This window comes from Cyclopterus lumpus, chromosome 21, assembly GCF_009769545.1.
Source record: "Cyclopterus lumpus isolate fCycLum1 chromosome 21, fCycLum1.pri, whole genome shotgun sequence".
Lineage (NCBI taxonomy): Eukaryota > Metazoa > Chordata > Actinopteri > Perciformes > Cyclopteridae > Cyclopterus > Cyclopterus lumpus.
This window is the reverse complement of record NC_046986.1, coordinates 10139287-10159257: the sequence shown is the minus strand read 5'-3', so window position 1 is coordinate 10159257 and position 19971 is coordinate 10139287. Positions and strand designations below refer to the sequence as shown.

Sequence of the window (19971 nt, the reverse complement as noted above, 5' to 3'; positions counted from 1 at the left end):
AAAACGTAAGACTTTTAAGGTGGAGTCTCAGAACCCCTTTCATGAAGATTATTAAATACATAACACAAATAAATAACAGAACAACCTAAAGAAAATATAACAAATATTTGTGTATGCATACATTCAGATGCATACATATACAAATGCAGTTCAGAGACTTACAAACTTACATGAATACATACATGCATGCATACAAACTTTACACACATGCAGAAAAAATACACGTCAGCAATCTAAGAGAGATTAGTGATTGTTGCTCTAAGCATCCAGTGTAGCGGGAGAACAGTTGGGTTTTAAGTTTAGCAAATGGATGTAAAGATAAAAGAGATCCGATCAGATAACGTTGCCAATCTATTCTGTACTTTTTAAGGTCACGAGATGGACCTTAGCTTGAGCAGCTTTCTGTTCCCTCTAAGTATCCCTGTAACATCAGGGTTCTAATGGTTTGACAACGCAACATCTTAAAAGCAATAACATTTTGGCTAATATTTGAGGACATATGCCTTTTTGTGTTGGCTGGATCAACAATGAACAACTCGGTCTTTATTGCATACTGGTTCTTTTTTGCATTACCATCCAATCTGTTCATGTCAGCACAAGGGAGAAACAGAGAACGGTGTTATCAAAGAGCATGGTATCAATCATTATCAAACATTTAATGAATGGCACCAACAAAACATGATAACGGTTGTAACATTAGTAATCCAGAATGTAACTACAGTACTCACTTGCTCATGCATGATGATGGACAGCTCTTTGGCTAAGTCTCTATAGTTGGCTTTCATCTCATCGTGATACTCCTGCTGGTCCTCTTTGATCAGCCGCTCATTGATACCTAAACCGTGGCCGCATGCCTCCACAAAATGCCTGCTCAAAAAGCAGATCGTTAACATGTATTAAAAAAAGGAGAATTACACAACGTAGATTTGTACGCACACATTGTCAGCTGTTGACAGCTCATCTCACCTGAAGACCTCTTTCAGCTGCTTGACCTTGTTATCAGGATTCTTCTTGGCGCTCGCATCGTCGAGAAAAGCTCGTGCATACGCTAGCGGTCCTGCATTTACCTGAGGGAAGATGTAGGAGCAGTGTCATGTTTGTGATCGTTTCATTGGGTATGTCCAGTGTGTGTGTGTGTGTGTGTGTGTGTGTGTGTGTGCATATATATATATATATATATGTTCACAAAATTCAAAGCAGGAACCTGGACGCTGATGCTGCCCTGTAGTTTGAGCTGCAGACGGATCATGTCCACCTCACTGGAGGAGCAAAGCTGTTGGATCTCGGCCACCTTCTTGCTCATCTCGTCGATGGCCACCTCGATGGGGCTCAGATCAGTGTGGTGCTGATACATCACTGCGATACGTTTCTTTACGTAGGGGAAGCAATGTGTGGCTGTGGGACAGAAACATGAAGAGGAGGAGGAGGGTGAACAGCTGTGGCCTCTTAGAAAAGCACATGCAAGAAGAAAAGATTCATAAACTGAGTTTTACAGCTCAGGATCCGCTCACATGTGTACTGTGCATCTTTTAAAAGCTCTCAGATAATAAAGATAAGAATGCAAGGTTGAACTTTAGATCTTTTACACCGTAAAACAATATGACTGATTAGGATTAGGAAAGGTCCTTGACAAACAGCTTACACGTTCAGAATCTAATCAAGATCTTCCATTTATGCCCAGGACCTTTCTGCTGAGTCATGCAATGCCTCAACAACGTATACCCATGTGACAGCCTTCCACACAGTGTGTCTATCAAATGTGTCAATATCCAGACTATGAGAGGATGTGATCTAAAGTTAGGGAGGATTCATGCATTCATCATTTGATGCAGAATATGTGTGTGCCTAAGAAATATCCTTAACAACTCAGTATCAGCTAATTATCTGGAATAGTATGCCTTTAATGGCATTATGCACCACTCCCACTAACAGCATGTAGGGCTACCTACTGGTTAGTATAGTCCTGCGTTTGCACTGCTCCTCCACCCCGCCTTGCTTTTTGCCCGATATGGTGAACGGCATCTCAAACACAAAGCGACGGATGTTGTGGCTCTTCTCGAAGTCGGTCTTCCTGTCCACCAGCTCCTTCTCCTCCAGGTAAGGAGTCACATGTGTAACTTGGATGTACGCATACTTAGAGTCCAGGTCTTTGGGGTTAATCTGCAGAAAGTAATTAGTAGAGTTTAGTACAATTTTTAAAGAAAATTATGGGTCAATTCTCATCCCAAATTAAATATCCATGAAGTTTTACCCTTCCAGAGTCCTGGATTATCTTCACATTCTCCTGTCCAAATTTGTCAGAGTACAGCTTAAGGAGCCTCTGAGATATCTCTGACAGAGGAGTGAATTTGGGTTCTTTGTAGATGTACTCCTTACCATCTTCATCTTCAAAGAAGCCCTAAAAACAGATAAAACATTGCAAGAATGAATAAAAACAAGCAGCATCTGTATCTAATACGATATAAAAGGAGCAAACAGTGTCACATAAAACCTTAAATAGGATGTGAGTGGGAGTGTTAATAACAATTTGTTGAACTTAAATGGTAAAATACTCTTTAAGTCCCAGCTGGGCTGAAATATTTGGCAGATTCCACAAATACACAACTCTCTATCTAATGTCCAAGCACAGAGTTCAATAGACTTCACACTGTCAGTAGGAGTACTTGTTGTCTTGTAAGTAAATGGTCAAAAGTCCCACGAACAGATGGGTAAAGCCATGCACATCAACGGTTTCCTACTAAGATTAGGACAACTCTAACACTGGCACAGAGGAGGAGTAAACTAAAAGATAAGTAATGCATTGGCCAAGGAGCACATCACTGCAGTCCCACTGCAACATTGGCCTTCCTATTGATTTACCTCAGCCTCTGAGTCTGTAAAGTGGTACTGCTACAGGGGTGTGGCCAGCAGAAAATAAAATCATTGTTATTTCATGAGAACTACCTAAAAACAGTATGAATTCAACACACTCTAATGTATACTACTGCATCACTGATTAGACCACCATGTCGGAGAAGACATGGAAGTGCTCATCTCTATTAAAGCACACAGGCAGAGGTAACTACACCCAACACATTATTTCACAAGATACGACAGAAATGAGGGTCAGTACTAAATCTTACATAGTCAGATATGTAACACCAAAGCAGAAACACTGGAATGAGTGCACGAGTGAGAGCGCGATGCAACACCGTTCCAACAAGAGTAAATAAAAAGCAGAGGTAACGTGAAGTGCAAGCAGCACCGACACCACACAAAGACGTATGCTGCTCAGGAAGGCTAGCGAGGTCTACTGCACAACTTACCGCTGCCTTCAAAAGAGGACAAAAAGCAGAGAAGGGTATTAGAGTGGATCATAAAATGCCACTGCGTGTGATCATGCTCTTAAAAATGCAATTAAAAACACCTCCAGCAGCCACCATGCTCACTGGGAATTACTTTGCTATTAACCAAATTAATACTTTTGCTTATAATATAGTTAGTGCCAAATATCAAATAAACAATAAGTTTGTTTTGAGAAAATATAAGACCAGTTAAACTCACCTGGCCAAAGAAGGCCACTCTGAAGTAGGTGCCTAGCAGCCGCTTGCCTGTGTGCATGACCTCTGTCACTTTACTATATGCACGATGCAGTGTGTCGTACAGGTGGGCCAGTTTCTGTGCAAAGTCATACAAAAATAATGTCAACACTTGGGCTAAATTAGATGGACTTGTTGTAGGGAGATAAAAAAGTTAAATGTACATCAAAGTCCCTCCGCTTCTCATAAATGGGGATTATGAGCTTGTAGATGTCACAGATGAGCTCGTAACGCTCTGCTTTCCACAGTCCATCTGCACACTCCTCCAAAAGCTCCATGAGGACGTCCTGAGGGAACGAGAGAACAATAGATGAGTATTTGATAAATCGACGCCTCTTCTATCATAATCAAATGTGATGACTACAGGAAACTGAAGAAAAACACACAAGTATTCTAGTGTGGTGTGGAACGCAGGTAGACGTCCGCAAAAATGGCCTTCTTTAAGTCGTAACGTATGAGTGCGTCACTCTCCTTCGTTAGTGGTCATAATATTGAAAACAGATATTTTTTTATGATAAAACATATTTCAGACTCTTAATTTCATACATGTTCCTCCCAAAAAGGTTTATTATTAAAAGAAATATACTGTAATGATGTTTGATCTCAACATTTCAAAATGTGAGTCTATTGTATGATATTTTGGCAGTCAGACACATAATTTGTTCTGAAATACTGAAGAAAGCCAGACAGTAATTATTTAAATGATGATTCAATATGTAAAAACTGGAATATTGGAGAGCTTAAGATTAGAAGTTAAATGTTTTTGTCTTCCTGCAACGGATGAACATAATTATATATGCCCCGATACAATACATTAACATTACATTCATTTTGGTAGATGCTTTTGTTTAAAGCAACTCACAAAACGTGCATTCAACCTCAGTGGGTGCAGGAGCTCGTCTTCATTAAAATACTGAACCTCTGAAACTCTAAATCAATAAATCAGTAAATTAATTAAAACTAAAGATATCAGACCGCAGACTGAATTCATGCCGGTTTGTTCAAATCTTAGCACAGCCGTTTGCACCGTCACATACTTCATTGAAATGGACGTCCTGCATGCCAACGTCCTCCATCATCGCTGCCTCTTCATCAATGTTGGGAGTCACGACACGGAACGCTGAGCACCCTTGCTTGAACATACCTGAGCACGGCACGCAATGAGACAATATGACAACAATCAACCACGTTAGGCAAACACAAACAAGAAAGATGACACAGAATATGCACAATGGAGCTGTGATGTGGCGCGCAAGTGAAAACAAATGATTGAAGCACCTTTTCGCCGCAGGTATTCTGCCACAAGTGCTGCAACGTGCACATAGCACATGGCCGCCTGTGAACAACAACTCAGGTCAGATATGCAAAGTGATGTCGAAATTATTAATTATTTTACGGGGACAGCGTCACCCACAGAACATTAGCCCACAAAACAAATGATGTTTTATACAGCATAGACACATCCGCACACACACAGACCTAAAGTGAGTTTATTACATGTTCAATTGGCCACCATCAGACCAAAGTCCAACCCATTCAGCCACTCAGAGTCCCTTATCACAGACCTCTGACAGGTCTCCGTTCTTCACATGGATTCGGGCCATGCTGTCCAGCCAGGTCTTGCGTAGTTCAGGCGTGCTGGCGTAAGACTTGGCGAGGCTGTACTGCAGGTCCACCAGCATCTCTGGATCTCTCTCGTGCTCTTTCATCTGTGCCGTGGCCATCAAAACGGTTCGGATGCGTTTGGTCAGGTCCTTCACATCCGACGGGAAGGCCGTGTTCTGTTCAGGAGGACGCCGTCGAGATGAAATGAGAGCAGGCAGCCGTGTTATTGTGAGTTTTAAGCACATATATTTTTTAAACATCATGCACATAAATTAATTGCAGACCTTAATAGTTTTGTCACTGTTGGCACAGTTATTGATTATTGACAGAGACTGCTGGAAGCGGGTACTTCCAATACCAATCACATCAGCTATCAACTGGCTGACAGCAATCACCACCTAAAAAAGGGGAAAAAAAACACATAATTATTCATTATTATCGTTACATATTGTATACGCCTTGCATTTTTTTTATAAGAATGGTTTTACTTCATCATTGTTTGAGGTCCCACAGAACTTAAAATTGTATGTGTAAATATAGTAATGATGAAAATTGCGAACTAAACGAATTTTCATCAAACAGTTCCCACAAAATGGGCATAAACATTGAATGGAAAAAAAGGAAATTACAAAGTTTCACTAAATCACAATACATAGTGAAATAACTATTTTAAACACTTATTTGGGATATGGTAGTGCTGCTGTTAACATCAGTCACAGTTACAGAGAATATAAAACCGCATTGCATTCAACCATATTTTACAGCTCGGGCCTCATTAATACATTTTCCATCTTTTTCTGTGCTAGATTTCTGTAACATGGCATCTCTTCAAAATTCTGTTTATAAGCATTTCTCACAAAGTGAAGAAAGAGCATGAAGTATAAAGCTGATAAAACAGCTAAACAAGATCCAGGGTCTTCAGGACATTAAGTCCCAGTAATGTGAACATGAGAGCTTTGATCTTTGTAATCTCTGGACAATGATCCGTTAGATCTAGAGCAGAAGGACCATCCCACCTGTAAGTGCGTCCGGACAAACGACTTGCGACCTGTGTAGTCAAAGTTGCTCTTCATGAGGAAGTAGAGCAGGTGGGCCGCATCGCTGCGAATGGAGCTCAGCTTGGAGTTACAACACTTCAAGATCTCGTAGCAGAAAGCCGCACACATGTCAGCACGCCCTTCAAAAAATGTGCAAGGAAACTAGAGGGTGAAGCAGACAGACGGGTGGTCAGGGATCGCTTTGGACCATCACAGGCGGCAACAGAGAATTGTTGTGTGGGCGAACCAACGCCCTTCACACCTTGTAGATGAAGGTGCGCAGTGAAGTGAAGACCTGCTTGAGGGCCGTCTCCGACTGATTGATCCGTAGGAAACAGAGGTGGACTTCAAACACCTTCTTCATTAGTGGACTGTGGCCGTGGTCGGAGCACAGCTGGGTCTGTGGAGAAAACAGAAACAACAGTTGCATTCACTTTTTTGTAAATTAAGAATACATTATTAAAACCTAAATACTACATTTAAAGAAAAGTACTGTTTTTTTCTGTTACCTTGAATCCCATGATGAAGATACTCAGCGTGTCCAGGACAGTCAGGCACACTTCAGTAGCAATGTTTGCCTCCAGCACAGACTGATTCAACACGTCTGCATCCGAGTGACTATAGGCTAAAGAATACACAACAGAAGGCTGAAGCCGTTTCACCCCCACCAGTGCACCAAGGACCATTTACATACCATATCTCTTGACATATGAAACCTTAGTGTTGAAGACACATTTCATTTAATCAAATGAATAAGCGACATGGTGGTGAGGCACAAATGTTGTGAACAAATTGTGCCATTTTAAAAAAAAATATTTTTGAATTAATTTCAAGAAGCATTTGATTTCTAAAACAATCATGTAGTATTTTGGAATAAAACCATCTCTATATTTCACACAAATAGTTTTTTTTTCAGAGAATTAAATAAATATAAGCGAGTTCAGAGTAGATGAGCCGGCCATATGGGAGGAAAGCTTAAAAACTTAAAAAATTACGTTCAGTTAAAAACGGGCATGCTCTTAATTTTGACCAGATTAACAAAGTCAGTAACAGTCTGCACACTTCCTGCTAACCTGATACATTCTTACCATTGTCTACAGATATTCCAAGAATACTTGAAATCTTTCTTACACTGAAAACACAAAGAAACTTAGTTACATGATGCCATTTGACAGCTTGAGCAAAAAGCTTAAGCCCTTGAGATAAAATCAATATAAAAAGCTAAACACAAATACTTCAGCACCAATGCAATCTAAATTTACTGATGCTGCACCCATGTCTTCTTAGGCATTTCCTGCTCGACAGCGGGCCGGGTTTAAACAGAGGATGAAGGCGATGTTGATGATGGTGAGAAGTATGAAGAATGACTATTACAGAGTGAGGCGGAGGAGGGCGGGGTCCTCTGGTAGAGGCTGTTTGATGAAAAGTATGGGGCACTTACTGTGGTTAAAAGTGTATGAGTTATCCAGGCTGCTGAGCTGCTGTAAGCGGGCATGCATCATTCCCGCCCTGTTACGGGACACAGGCAGAGTCTGAGACTTCCGCTCATGTGCTACGGGTCCTGCCCCATCCTGGCTCCTGATGAGGAAACAGGTCAATGTTAGATGGATGGTAGGTTAGTGAAGCAGGTTAGGGTGAATAACACACCTTCCTGAGAGCAAAAGCAGAGTTGCTTTTACTTAAATATCTTGTTTGGTTTTAAATTGATCACAGTGACCTTTACACATATACCCATTGTAGCATGAATTCAGTAAACTGGCGCTGTATAGATTTCGGATGCAGTTTAATTACACAATTGCAGAAGCAGCTTTAAAGCAAGCAGTTAGAGCCAACGTCATGCACATGAGAGTGAGAGAGATGGATGCTATATGAATTTTATTGCCAGTTGTTGTGTCACAGCACGGCAACTTTTATCTTGTGAGAAGATATCATGCATTTAAGTTTGAGAAAGTCAGTTCCACCTTCAGTCTTACCCAAGCAGGAGAGGGCAGGAGCCAGGTTTTATTTCATTTTGTTAAACTTGCCAGCATTTAGGTGAATAGAGATAGAGAAGGTGGTGTGAGATTAGAGAGAGTGAACACCCAAAGCCCTCTGGGAGTAAAGGCCAGATACAGTAAGTGTGTTTGGATAAATACTTAATACATAATTACAGTCACAACCTTCAACAGTCACACACATTAGCAATTCTTCCACTGCATAATCTAAAATGAAGACAATAAGTAGATACACCATCAATATGTTATGATGTTTAATAGGAAATAATGTACTCCCAGAAATTTATTTTGTCTTCTCATAATAGTCAGATATCTACTAGAACAGTGGTTCCCAACCAAGGTTACTTGTCCTTTGGAGGCTATTTCTGCAGGTGTCAAATGGTCCACAGACAGATTGTGGAGTAGCTCAATTTATTTTAAATAACAGAAATTACAAAATAATCTACAAAATATATAACAAAATTGAGTCATCACATTTAGATTGGTGAAAACTAGTTATGTTCGCAAAAAGTAATACATACAAATTTAAAATGGTGACCTTAAAGTAATTGATAAATGGTTTAATTAGAAAGCTAAAAGTAATAGATTAACATTTAGCTAAGTAGATACAAGGATTGGCTAAAAGTAATGGATAAACTGATTAAATATCCAAAGGACTGGATACAAAGTTGATATATTTAGCTAAAATTAATAGTGATACATCGGGAAAAAGCTTAAAGTAGTAGTTAAAAAAATAATCCAAGTTAGCGAATGGATAAATGGTTGAAAGGTAGAGCTTCTGGTACTCCGAGTGGCTGTAGTACTAATACAAACTTGACCAAACCAACCTAAACACAGGAACAACTGCAATCTCAACGCAACCATTATTCAGATTTAAAAACTAGAAAAAAAGAATTGAAGTCATGCAATGCTTTCAGATTCTGACAACAACATTACCTTGCGATGTATCTCTTTCCCATGTATCTGAACTGATGGAGGCACACTCTGAGGAACAGGAAGTGAAAATCAGTCACAACAAAGTCTAAAGCTTTTTTTTTTTTTTTTAAAGCGTCAGGGTTGTCATGAAAGCGATTTACGGCATCTTACTCGACAAGAGTGAAGAAGTCCATCAACTCGGCAGATGAAGCCTTGTTCCAGTACGTGAACAGAGCATCTGGAGAAAGACAGATTGACATTGTAGACATGCAAGTGAGCTCAGTGTTGAAGCATCGACAGAGAGATGGTGAGTACAGATATTCAGGAGAGAGATGGAGTGACATGTTACCCTCAGACATGCTTTTGAGCACATGCAAGAAGCACATGAGGAGACTCTTGATCTCGGCCTGGTCCAGTTTATCACATCGCAGCAGGGTACTGCCCAGGGTTGAAGCAGCCTGGTTCTGAGGGACAAAGTATCCGGTCAGGCAGAGGACAGACACATATATTACCCTTTGCTCTGTCTAGCTCCTATAAACCGTCTACACAGAACTATTGTCAGTTTATATTGTGTTTTTCCAAAAGACAAAAGGGTATTTTCCATGGAAATTACAAAGATGTTCTTGTACAGTTTAACTTCTAGCTTTGTGGTCATAGTTCAAAGTCCAGACAACGGAGTCTTGGACCTGTATTGAATTAGAAATGAAAAGTAGTTAAAACTATACACAGAGACTTTTAAAGATATTACGACATGAGTAGTAAGAGTTTTCTGAAGCTCTGGGGTTACAGTCGTCACTAGTGGAGACATTCACTCTGATGATGCGGGGCTGTGTATCGTGGAAAACCCGCAAACGAAAAATAAACACCATTTCTCCAGCCGAGGCCGAGAGCAGGGAGGAGAGAGAACCAACGCAGTGGAGCTCTACCACAGAGCGGTTGGCGATGCACCAAGCACGTCCTTTAGCCAGCGGTTAGTCTAGACCATGACTGGAGATGACTTAATGGAAAGTATGAGGCTATGGCTTCAGCTTCTCGACGAGTGGATCAGTTCATGGCTAAAGTTAGTTTTCCTGAGTTATTTTTATGCACTTTTAAGAGTTTGAGCTGTTATGCTGTTACACACACACACTGTGATAAAAGTTAACACAAAAACAGCTTCAACAGAAAATTAAACTCAGCACAGACACATTGAAAATCAAAATGATTTGTTTAACTGACCTAGATTTTGATTTTTTTTCTCAGATTTAGATTTAACTTGATGTGTATCAGGGAAAGCAAAAAGGACACAGCACACGTGAGAGGAACTCAAAAAGTGAGAAATCCCTTAAGCGTGCATGCTTATAAAAAAATCAGGAAAAAGAGCAGAGACAGTTCCTATGAGGCCCCGTGGTACCTCAGCTCTACTTTATGGCACCAGAGCACAAACAGGCCAACGCCTGAGAATCATCTGGCAAGGAAAGGGCTTTGGGTTTAGGACACTAGGGAACTCTCTCTCACACACTCTCACACACACACACACACACACACTCACATTCCCAGATGGGACACTCTTAGGGGGGGAGAATGAGGGGCGCTTTGTACTTGAAGTGAAATGCTGGGCTGCAGGGCGCTCTCTGGCACACAGGGGACAGAGAGGAGGGAGAAGTCCATGGTGACACGCTTGGTGCGCACGGAGAGCATGGACTCCTCAGTGTCCGTAAAGTAGCGCAGGACTTTGACGGAGTGTCTCTGTACAAACTTCTCCGTCTGCCGTGGCCAGCCGCACAGATAAGGTGGGGAAGTTATTGGAACAAGTTAACAAGGGGTGACTTTCTGAGGTGCTTTTTGTCACAACAAGGGGGATATCTAATATGTCAGGCGCACACTAAAAATGTAATGTCACAGGAAGCCTGGACTTTATATCTAAACACGTTGTATATTATAAATGACTTTACAGGCATCTTGCAGCACTTCCTGAGATGTACCTTGTCCAGAGAGTTTCCCTTGTCATTGTTCTTCTCAGACAGGCTGTTACCAGAATCAGTGCTGATGAGTGAGCCGCGGGAGTCTGCGTGGCGCACAGAGTTGATGTTGGGGGTTGACGACATGTGAGGCGAAGCTGCCAAAGACAAAGAGGAGCAGTTTTGTATTAATGTAAAACCCAAACGTTATACACACTTTATTTCCCAGCATCGTCTGTCCACTCACAGGTGCCGGAGATGACTCCAAAAACATCTTTGTGCAAGCTGGTGTCCAGAAAGGTGCTGGATCTGGGAGGTGTCAACGTGTTGGTAAGAAGTGAATCTTCTCTTCCATTCTGAGGAAAAACAACAGTATGATGGACACAGACCCACATACTACACGGGGTGTGCAGATAAGGACAACCACTAGCTTTAAGTCTGGGCTGAACAAATGGAATGAAGTTAGATGAGATGCAGCTAGAAAACAAATGCATATATGTATAACTGTATGTTACAATTGTCACTGTTTAAATCCCATTTTTGATTGGCCCCACCACACCCTTTTGTCACGTTTTATGTCATTAATATGTTTTCCCTTCTCTGTGTGTATTTTATATTTGTTTGGATATGCGTATATATGTCAGAAGTTTAGGTTAGGTGTTGTTTTCATGCATTTTCTAATTTATCCTGTGAATGAAAGCTAGATAGAATATTAAAAAGAAGCCACTAGGGGGCTCTCTTACATTGTTAGAGTGGTTGATGGTGAATGGGGATACTTCCTTCACATTCAGCCTGTTGACGTTCTCTTGGAGCAGACCAAACAAGGGAAAGTACAGGGTGGCCAACCTGGCCTGCTGGCTCTGAAAACACACAAATCATCTCAACAGAGTCCCTCAAGATCACACACGTCCGATACTGAAGTGAAGTGGAAATGCAAGAGACGGAGGTAAGAGGGCACTGCTTACTTTGGAGGTGTAGCGGTCATCAAATGTGTGCTTCATCATCAGATTCTTCAGCACATGAATGGCTATCTGACGAATCTCCCTGAACTCCTGCAGAGCTGTGCTGACCTCCCTGAGGAGCAGTCCGACCAAGAAGTGGTTCTTGCTGAAGTCATCTGTCAGCGAATAATCCATCTGAAGGTCTGAGAGGAGGAAGAGGAGGATGAAGACGTTAGGATTGGTTGACAAAGAAGGTGAGTGAAGGATGTGAATGGAAATAAAGCCACAAACAATGACAGTACATTTCTAATTGAATATCAATCTGACACAATTAAATAAATAACAAGAAAACGGGAAAGCTTGGACAGAATACAGAATACAGATGGTTCGACGCCATTAAAGCTTGGTAATTTTCCTCGCTGCCAAATTATTCTTGTTGACTTCAAACAGAAAAGCTTGCCATGTTTTTTGTTGTTTATGATTTGTATAGATTCAGACTGTGTGGCTGAACGGCTGCTCCGCAACAGTCAACAGTGATCAATGTTGAAAAAGACAAACCGGATTAAAGCTTATGATTGAGCTTTCAGGACTCCCTTGAAAAGATTTTAAAAACGCAATGAGAAATAAATGGTAAAATAAAGGTTAAGTTAAAAGATCTGTTCTCAGGTGGTTCCTAACATTATCTTAGACAAGTGAAGCAATACCAAATTGTACAACGATTCCCCAAAATGATTGTAATCAAGTTAAACACAATGTTTTAACTAGAATCTTTTTAAAACCTGCATTTTTGGTATTTTTGGTATGCAAGCATTAAAAGGATCTGATTCTTTAGGAATGACAGTAACGTATATTTCGGAATCATAGTCACACATCCCAAACCACTTGAAAATAATAACTACCAGCACACATGATCATCCACATCTACACAGAGAGCCAATCTCGACACACATACCGCTGCAAATTATAAACAGTGTAATCTGTCTGTACAGGGTCTTGAAAAAGATAGATATACAATCATCAGTCAACCAGGATGCAGCAAAACAGGAATATAACCAATTAAGTTCAGAATTTTGAGTAAATCATTTGACCCATTCTGGTCATGGTTGAATGATTAGATCAAAGTCTGCTACATGCAAGCAGTGCACCCTTGCACCTACCTACTAGATTATCACACGACTCCACCGCATCATTTGGAGATAATAAAGCTAATTGAGGAACAGACAAAAAAACAATAGGCTTTCTGTAGAATGAAAAAGAATGCTACATCAACAGAAAAAAACTCGATTTAATTACACTACAATCCGACTCTGTATTTGATCAAGAGGTACATTTGATAATCTCCTCACCTTGAAATCTTAGGATTCGTCCCTTTCCAAATGGCATGGGCAGGTTTAAGGGCACGTAGTGCTCGTGGTTGCACACAACACGCAGGAACTCAAACCTGAACTCAAACAGCGTCTGCATCAGGAAGTGAGAGAAACCAGAGTAGCAGCTTAAACACAACACGTTGTCAAAAACACATTTCGATGACAGCCCGATATCCTCTTTCAGGACACACATACATGTTTTTACTCTCTTTATCGTGTACCTTTGGGTCTCCAGGCATGAAACAGTTGATGTAGTTGTTGATCTGCTTGAACATAAAGCCTCTGTCCATCAGGTTTAAACAGCGCTACAGACGGATGGGGAAAAGAAAACAACACTTAGGTATATACTTTAAAACACATGGTGCTCTCAAACACCGGGGCAGGAACGGTGGCTCCTGACCTTGATGAAGACCGCCAGACTGTGGTTGGCATTCCTGGCAGCGTCTAGGTTGTCTTTATACTTCTGAGTGATGTGTGGCATCATCATGTTGACCAGTGTCTCCACAGTGTGATGGAAGGATGCTGAGAAGCGCTGATTCCTGGACAGCTGTAGGGCAAAGCACGGACGTTCGTACAAATGTTATTACACAGAATAATACACCCCAGTTTAAAAGAATCTACAATGCATGAATAACAAGTCTTGTTTGTAGAGGCCAAAGTCTCATAACACATCGACGAGCCACACTGCTACATGTGGACTGTGTTCCTTCATTGCGTATTGTTGGCTTTGATATTTTTGCAGGATTTGTTGACAACGGCAGAAATATAGGAATATCTTTAGACTTGTACTGTAACTGGTGTGACCTACTCTTGTGGAGCATTAACTTGTTTCCACTGTGACCTCCATGTTACACCAGTAGAGGTTAAACGCAGGGATGTGGTTGCTTGTGGGCTGTGAACAAATGCAGCCAATTAAACTGCAGAGCCGTGTGGGACAGACTGTGGATACATCCTACTTTGACTGTGGTGCTGCAGGCTGTCCACAAGACCTGGCATGTTGTACCCACAGGGAATAATAATAATAATAATAATAATAATAATAATAATAATAATAATAATACTTTGAATCTATATAGCGCTTTTCTAGACACTCGCTGTCACGCTTAGGGAAGAGGGAAGAGTCTAAGCTGTTAAAAGCAGACTCCGTGAGTCAAACACATATGTTGCGGTAGACTTACCTTCACTTTACAGCTCTCAATCAAGTACTGAGCCATGGACTTGCCTAAGGCTTCAAAGAAATACCAGGAGTACTGCAAGGCAGACAAACATCAATCAGAGTACAATAAAGAGGACAGTCAAGGCAGTTATAAACATACACTGTGTAATCCTTCTAAAAAGTACAACTATTTTACCTTGAGGAGCTTGTTACTCGTGAGGAAGTCTGTGGAAGGCTTCAAGATAGCAGTCATGGCTTTAGCCAGCTCCTCATGCACTAGTCGGGTGGTGGAGGACGTTTGTGGCTCAGCCTTGAATACAAACTGTACCGGACACATGCAGAGAGAACCATCAGCACAGGCACAACAAATAGATACTGAGGTGTTTCATGTGGCTTGTGAATATTACCTTTACATATGATCTCAGGTAGTGCTCCAAGCCTTCCTCGTGGCACTGGGCAACAATGTGAATCATGACTCTGAAAGGAAACAATGGCAAAGGAAAGCATATCAGAGGAGACCTTTTTTTTATGAACAGTTTTTAATCACAATGTGTTTTGTTTTAAATTATTACCACAAAGTTCTTAGATGCCAGAAAGTTTTATTGACAGGTATGTCAATCAAAATACAAATAAACTACCTGCATACTGTCAGCTATTAGTACTCAATTAATTACCTTTATCAGGCAAACTGCAAATCATCATTTTCATAGTAAAGAATACAAAAATAGTTGTGTTAAAAAAATAAAAATAAAAATACAATTCGATCTATATTTGTTTATCATCATTTCCATGACATTACTTATTTTAAGCTATAGTCATGGATCGTCCAGGAGACACTTGCCTGGTGACGTTGACTGCCACGTCCTCTTGCGTGGCACTGGTTAGCACCCTAAACAGCTGATTCAGGGTGGTGGGCAGGAACTTGATCATCACATGGCTCTCCATGGCATGAAGACTCTGAAGGTAAAACATCAGACATTTGTTTATGTAGAATTTGACTGCATGGCTCTACATGCATCATGAGGAGAATAAATGTTCTCTCATCACCCAAACAAAGAGCACAGAAGGCTACCAATATTAATGTGTAAACAGGAGGCTATGATAACAAAATTAAAAAAAACACTGTGCAAATCACTCACAACATATGCTTCAGTTGCCTGGAACATGGCAGAGTGTAGGTACTGGTGCCTCATTGCCATGAACAGGAAACTAACACAAGCCCTGCCACAAGTAATTTGGCGAGCTGCCAGTCAACATGGCTGACCTGCTGTTTGACCCTCTGTCTATTGTTCGTGTGCACTGCTGTGTTTACATTAGAACCCAAGAGATGCATTAGATCAAGTGTTGCTCTCGTTGTCAGTGTCTGCCTGGGGAAGAGTGAACCGAGACTCCCATGAACTGGAATAAGAGTTATTGTTGGAAAAAGTGATGTTGAAAAAAGGTGGAAAAAGAATCAAGCCAACAAGGGGGTTGATATTTGACAGATTTACTGGTATTGGCCTTATCGTTCCAGGTACATCCTGTATGACTGGTAATCCAAAGAGCTCTTCCCAAACTGTCCAGAAGAATGCACTGTTGGAAAGCTACAGCACAACGCCCAACATTAATCACATCCCTGTGATTCAGCTCGGACCGAGTGAGACTGTCTGCGGTTTCACAGTGAGTGTGAGCTACGGTTAGCGCGCAAGATAATATAGAGAAGTCAAAGTGTGAAAACATGTCTGACATTCCCCTTCAGGTATCCAAAAATAAGCATCTAACTTAATTATGTTCAGACTTGAGTGCCAATCATCCATCTATGCATCCGTGCAGAGCATGTGCACTCAGTTATACAGTATAAGCAATGACTGAAATAATAATACATATAATAATAAATGATTATATGTCTACATTGTGTATTGTGGATTAAATATGGCTCAATGTCGTCTCAATCAACGTACAGCCATTACTAATTAATCTACAATAAAGACAGTCTACACATTAGTTAGAAATAAACAATATGAAGGAAAACACATATAATTCCAATAAAAATGAATGTGAATTAGAAAAATATTACTTATATAAATTCAACTTACATACTTTCTTACAAATTTAAATAATCTTACCAAATTAATTGAACAGAAAACATTTTGTAATATTAATATTCATGTATTAAAGTCAGTATCTGTACTGAATCCCTTAATTTTATGCTCACTGTTTTACCTTCAGGTATTTAACAAGTTCTCCTCCAGACACCTGGGGGGCAGGTGGGATGCTTTGACAGTGGTGAAAGAAATTGTGCAAATGTTGATCCTATGAGAGACACAAAGAAGTTTACAGAAGTTTATTCTGTATGAAACCAGAGCGCACATTCAGATTTCAAGGGTTGCCAATGAATTAGCAGAATAACTCAAAACCAACCTGAGTGTAGACAGTGGAAACAAGGTGGGTGGACACCTTAAATAAAGGCTTGCCTCCATCCACCCATTTGACTTCAGGGCCTGAATGCTGGAATACATAGAAAAAGCAATAAAAATAATTCTCAATAATTCTGTAAATATTCCGCAGGAAATTAAAGTCATTATGTGTAATAATATGCCTTTCTTTTTGGGTAGACTTTCATGTTTCATTAAAAGTAAATACTGTGGGTTGTGGCTTTTGGCTTGACATGTATTTACATATTTATTTAAAACGGCTTTGCACTAAAGATTGAAAAAAGTGAGGACAGCGCTTAAACTCAGAGTAGATGAAGCCAAACCATCACTGCTTAACAACCTGAGGATGCGATCTACCTTGCCGGCCCCCTCCTGACAGTTGAGGTATCCAGCAGGCAGGTTGGCAGCCACAGGGATCTGACTCTCATTCATGATCACCCGTCCATCTTTCAGCAAGGGGAGCCATGCGTAACCCACTGAGAGCAGAGGAAGAGGCAAAGATAGTCAGCTGAGAGCCTGACGCTTCAAGCCATTAGGAACATACAAAATACATATATGCCTTTAGTGATGCGATTGTGAATCAGCGTTACCTTGAGTCTCAACCAGGTCCCTCTTTTTGGTGCTGGCCTTGCTGTTGCTGTCACAGCTGACGTGGTGGAAGGTGAAGAGCAGATGGTGTTTCTCGTGGAGCTGGGTTGGCAGCTCAATCTTAAACTAAGGAACAAGAGCACAGATGAACACACCGCCATTGATTGTCTTGACTTAGCTTTCCATTTAAAGACATTCGATGCAGTGCGTCTTACCTCATCGTAGAATTCGGGGTTGTGCTGGTGATGCAATACTGCAGCAAAGGCATTTTTGGTAAACAAGGGTCCTCCAGGTCGGCCATAGATGCACTGTGGAATGACGGCAATAGTTAGGGGGAGGGGCTTTCCTTTAGGCATTTAGAAGCACTTCTAGGACCGATTTGAGTTTACCTTCAGTACAACTGCCTCCTCTTCATCCGAGTCCTTGAACTCAATGCAGACGGCTATGTTTCTAGCCTGAGGACAGACACAAGGAGAAAAAATTCAGCTACATCATGAGAGAAAAGATCCGTAGCTTCAGACCACAATAATATAATTTAGAGATTCTGTCTAGACAAAGTCATTATAATTCTTCCCCTCCTTGACAATCAACATGCAAAGTAACACGACGCAATAAAAGTTTGCGATACCTTTGCGAATGACTTTTGGCTGTCGTATTTCAAGTGCTTCGGGTAGACGTAGAGGTGATTGTTGTAGATGGTGAAAGGCTGAGAACATTTGGCTATGCACGGCACAAACTCCTCCACTTCAAAGAAGATCTTGGTCTTCTCACTGACATCAAACTGCTTCACAGGAATGTAGGATGAGGTAACACAATCTATATACAGAAGCGGGAGGGAGGGAGACCAAATAAACACTCTGCTCCCAGCAGCTTTCATCTCTGGTGTTGGCTGCACAGAGCACATTTAGAGGCCTTACTTGTCAAGTCAGGGGCCACATTGTCGATGGTAACATCAAGGTTTCCTAAGATTACAGGCAGCTTGGCCATCTTCTCTGGCCTGAGGAAAGATAAATAAATTCCAGTCAAGACTTTACTATCATCTATACATGGTGCACACACACACACACACACACACACCTTATTTTTAAAACTGACCAGCATTTTCCAAAGTACAACCTATAGGAACATATTTTCCATATTTGCCTTTCCAGAACATCTGCAAGACTACTCAGACAACTTATAATACACAGCATTCATGGAAGGTTACTAACTTTCTGAAATCGGCGAGCAATTTGAGCATATCGTCATTGGAGAGCTTGTTGTTGTCCTGTCTGTACAGAGCGGAGAAACGAGCACTTTTGTCCAGCGTCCCTGAAGCATCTTTAAACAAAGGCCTGCAAGAAGTAAAAGAAGAGTCAGGAACATTTCTAGTGAACTCATTTCCATAATTGATTAATCTATTAATTTTTTTTAATCACAGTTTCCAAAATCCCAAGGTGGCACTTTAAAGAAGACACAAAACAGAGAAAGCAGCAAATCTTTACATTTGAGAAGCTAGAGTCGTCGACTTTTTCACTCAAAACGGAGAACTATAAATAGGAAAGTATGTAGAGCCAGTAGTAAAGTTTTTAACTGAACAAAATATATTTTTTTGTGTTGGTCTTTGTCTTGTGAGCACAACATGATAAATGTGGACTCATGAATTGTAATCCAAGAGCATTATAAAGAAATGTAAAAGCAGTTTGCACAGCATATTGCCAATTATTATTTTTAAATGAGAGCAAACATAATTGTTATTGTTTAATTCTAAGCCATTGATTAATTATTTATATACAGACACTTAGAAATCTTAATTATTAAAAGAGATAAAGTACCTTGCGGCCCAGGCAAAAGGCATCCTGTAATGGCCTAACCGGCCACATGCCAGCTTGGCATTTTTCAGGACTTTCTGTGCCACCTAGAGTAAAACAAGAACACAGAGTTGAGCTTCACCGCTTTGACACACACACACACACACACACACACACACACACGCACACGTTGGTCTCAGCCCTGCAGCACGGTAACATATTCTGCTCGCTGCCATACACAACCACCACAGTCCCTTACGGGGGCACAGCCGCATTTGTACAGCCAAAGTCAATGCTTGTGTTGAGCAACTGGTCGGCACTACAAAACAAGGATGATTATCTTTGTGTATAATGTGGAATAATCTGGTGGAATCAGCTGAGTCCAGGGGAACATGCTGCCTCGTGTAGAGGTCGGTGATGGAGGTTCATGGGTGGGTCAGTACCTTGGTGGAGTCTGAACTCTTCATGTAGGGCTCAGCACAGTGGTTGATCCCCCCCTGAAGCACCTTCTCTATGCGAGCCACCAGGAAGATATCGGGATGGGGGCAGGTTACCGAGAACACCCCCTGTGGAGACGAGGAAAATGTTAAACATGTATTTTACATCTGAAATGATAGATCTGAATATGAAACAAGATACACATTTC

At 41.0% G+C, this 19971-nt stretch overlaps 1 protein-coding gene across 4 annotated transcripts in view; it reads right to left on the bottom strand.

Moving 5' to 3' along the window:
- zmp:0000001200 (dedicator of cytokinesis protein 9) overlaps positions 1-19971 on the bottom strand; it is a 70535-nt gene that overhangs the window by 1700 nt on the left and 48864 nt on the right. For 2 of the 4 annotated variants that reach the window (XM_034561391.1, XM_034561392.1), the window contains exons 13-53: positions 19769-19891; positions 19350-19432; positions 18747-18869; positions 18453-18532; positions 18164-18351; positions 17925-17990; positions 17751-17843; positions 17538-17661; positions 17305-17423; positions 16934-17020; positions 16736-16825; positions 15375-15490; positions 14941-15010; positions 14730-14855; positions 14556-14627; positions 13778-13924; positions 13599-13682; positions 13357-13468; positions 13168-13215; positions 12035-12213; positions 11813-11929; positions 11317-11425; positions 11094-11227; positions 9479-9593; positions 9301-9367; positions 9151-9198; positions 7662-7798; positions 6730-6845; positions 6483-6620; positions 6200-6382; positions 5468-5581; positions 5144-5359; positions 4857-4914; positions 4616-4722; positions 3743-3865; positions 3544-3657; positions 2252-2398; positions 1950-2160; positions 1205-1395; positions 967-1067; positions 729-867 (exon numbers count right to left, since the gene is read on the bottom strand). In XM_034561391.1, coding sequence (XP_034417282.1) covers positions 729-867; positions 967-1067; positions 1205-1395; positions 1950-2160; positions 2252-2398; positions 3544-3657; positions 3743-3865; positions 4616-4722; positions 4857-4914; positions 5144-5359; positions 5468-5581; positions 6200-6382; positions 6483-6620; positions 6730-6845; positions 7662-7798; positions 9151-9198; positions 9301-9367; positions 9479-9593; positions 11094-11227; positions 11317-11425; positions 11813-11929; positions 12035-12213; positions 13168-13215; positions 13357-13468; positions 13599-13682; positions 13778-13924; positions 14556-14627; positions 14730-14855; positions 14941-15010; positions 15375-15490; positions 16736-16825; positions 16934-17020; positions 17305-17423; positions 17538-17661; positions 17751-17843; positions 17925-17990; positions 18164-18351; positions 18453-18532; positions 18747-18869; positions 19350-19432; positions 19769-19891 — 4815 coding nt within the window. The remainder of the gene's footprint in view (positions 1-728; positions 868-966; positions 1068-1204; positions 1396-1949; positions 2161-2251; positions 2399-3543; positions 3658-3742; positions 3866-4615; positions 4723-4856; positions 4915-5143; positions 5360-5467; positions 5582-6199; positions 6383-6482; positions 6621-6729; positions 6846-7661; positions 7799-9150; positions 9199-9300; positions 9368-9478; positions 9594-11093; positions 11228-11316; positions 11426-11812; positions 11930-12034; positions 12214-13167; positions 13216-13356; positions 13469-13598; positions 13683-13777; positions 13925-14555; positions 14628-14729; positions 14856-14940; positions 15011-15374; positions 15491-16735; positions 16826-16933; positions 17021-17304; positions 17424-17537; positions 17662-17750; positions 17844-17924; positions 17991-18163; positions 18352-18452; positions 18533-18746; positions 18870-19349; positions 19433-19768; positions 19892-19971) is intronic. The other 2 variants (XM_034561395.1, XM_034561396.1) reach the window with 1 other exon arrangement.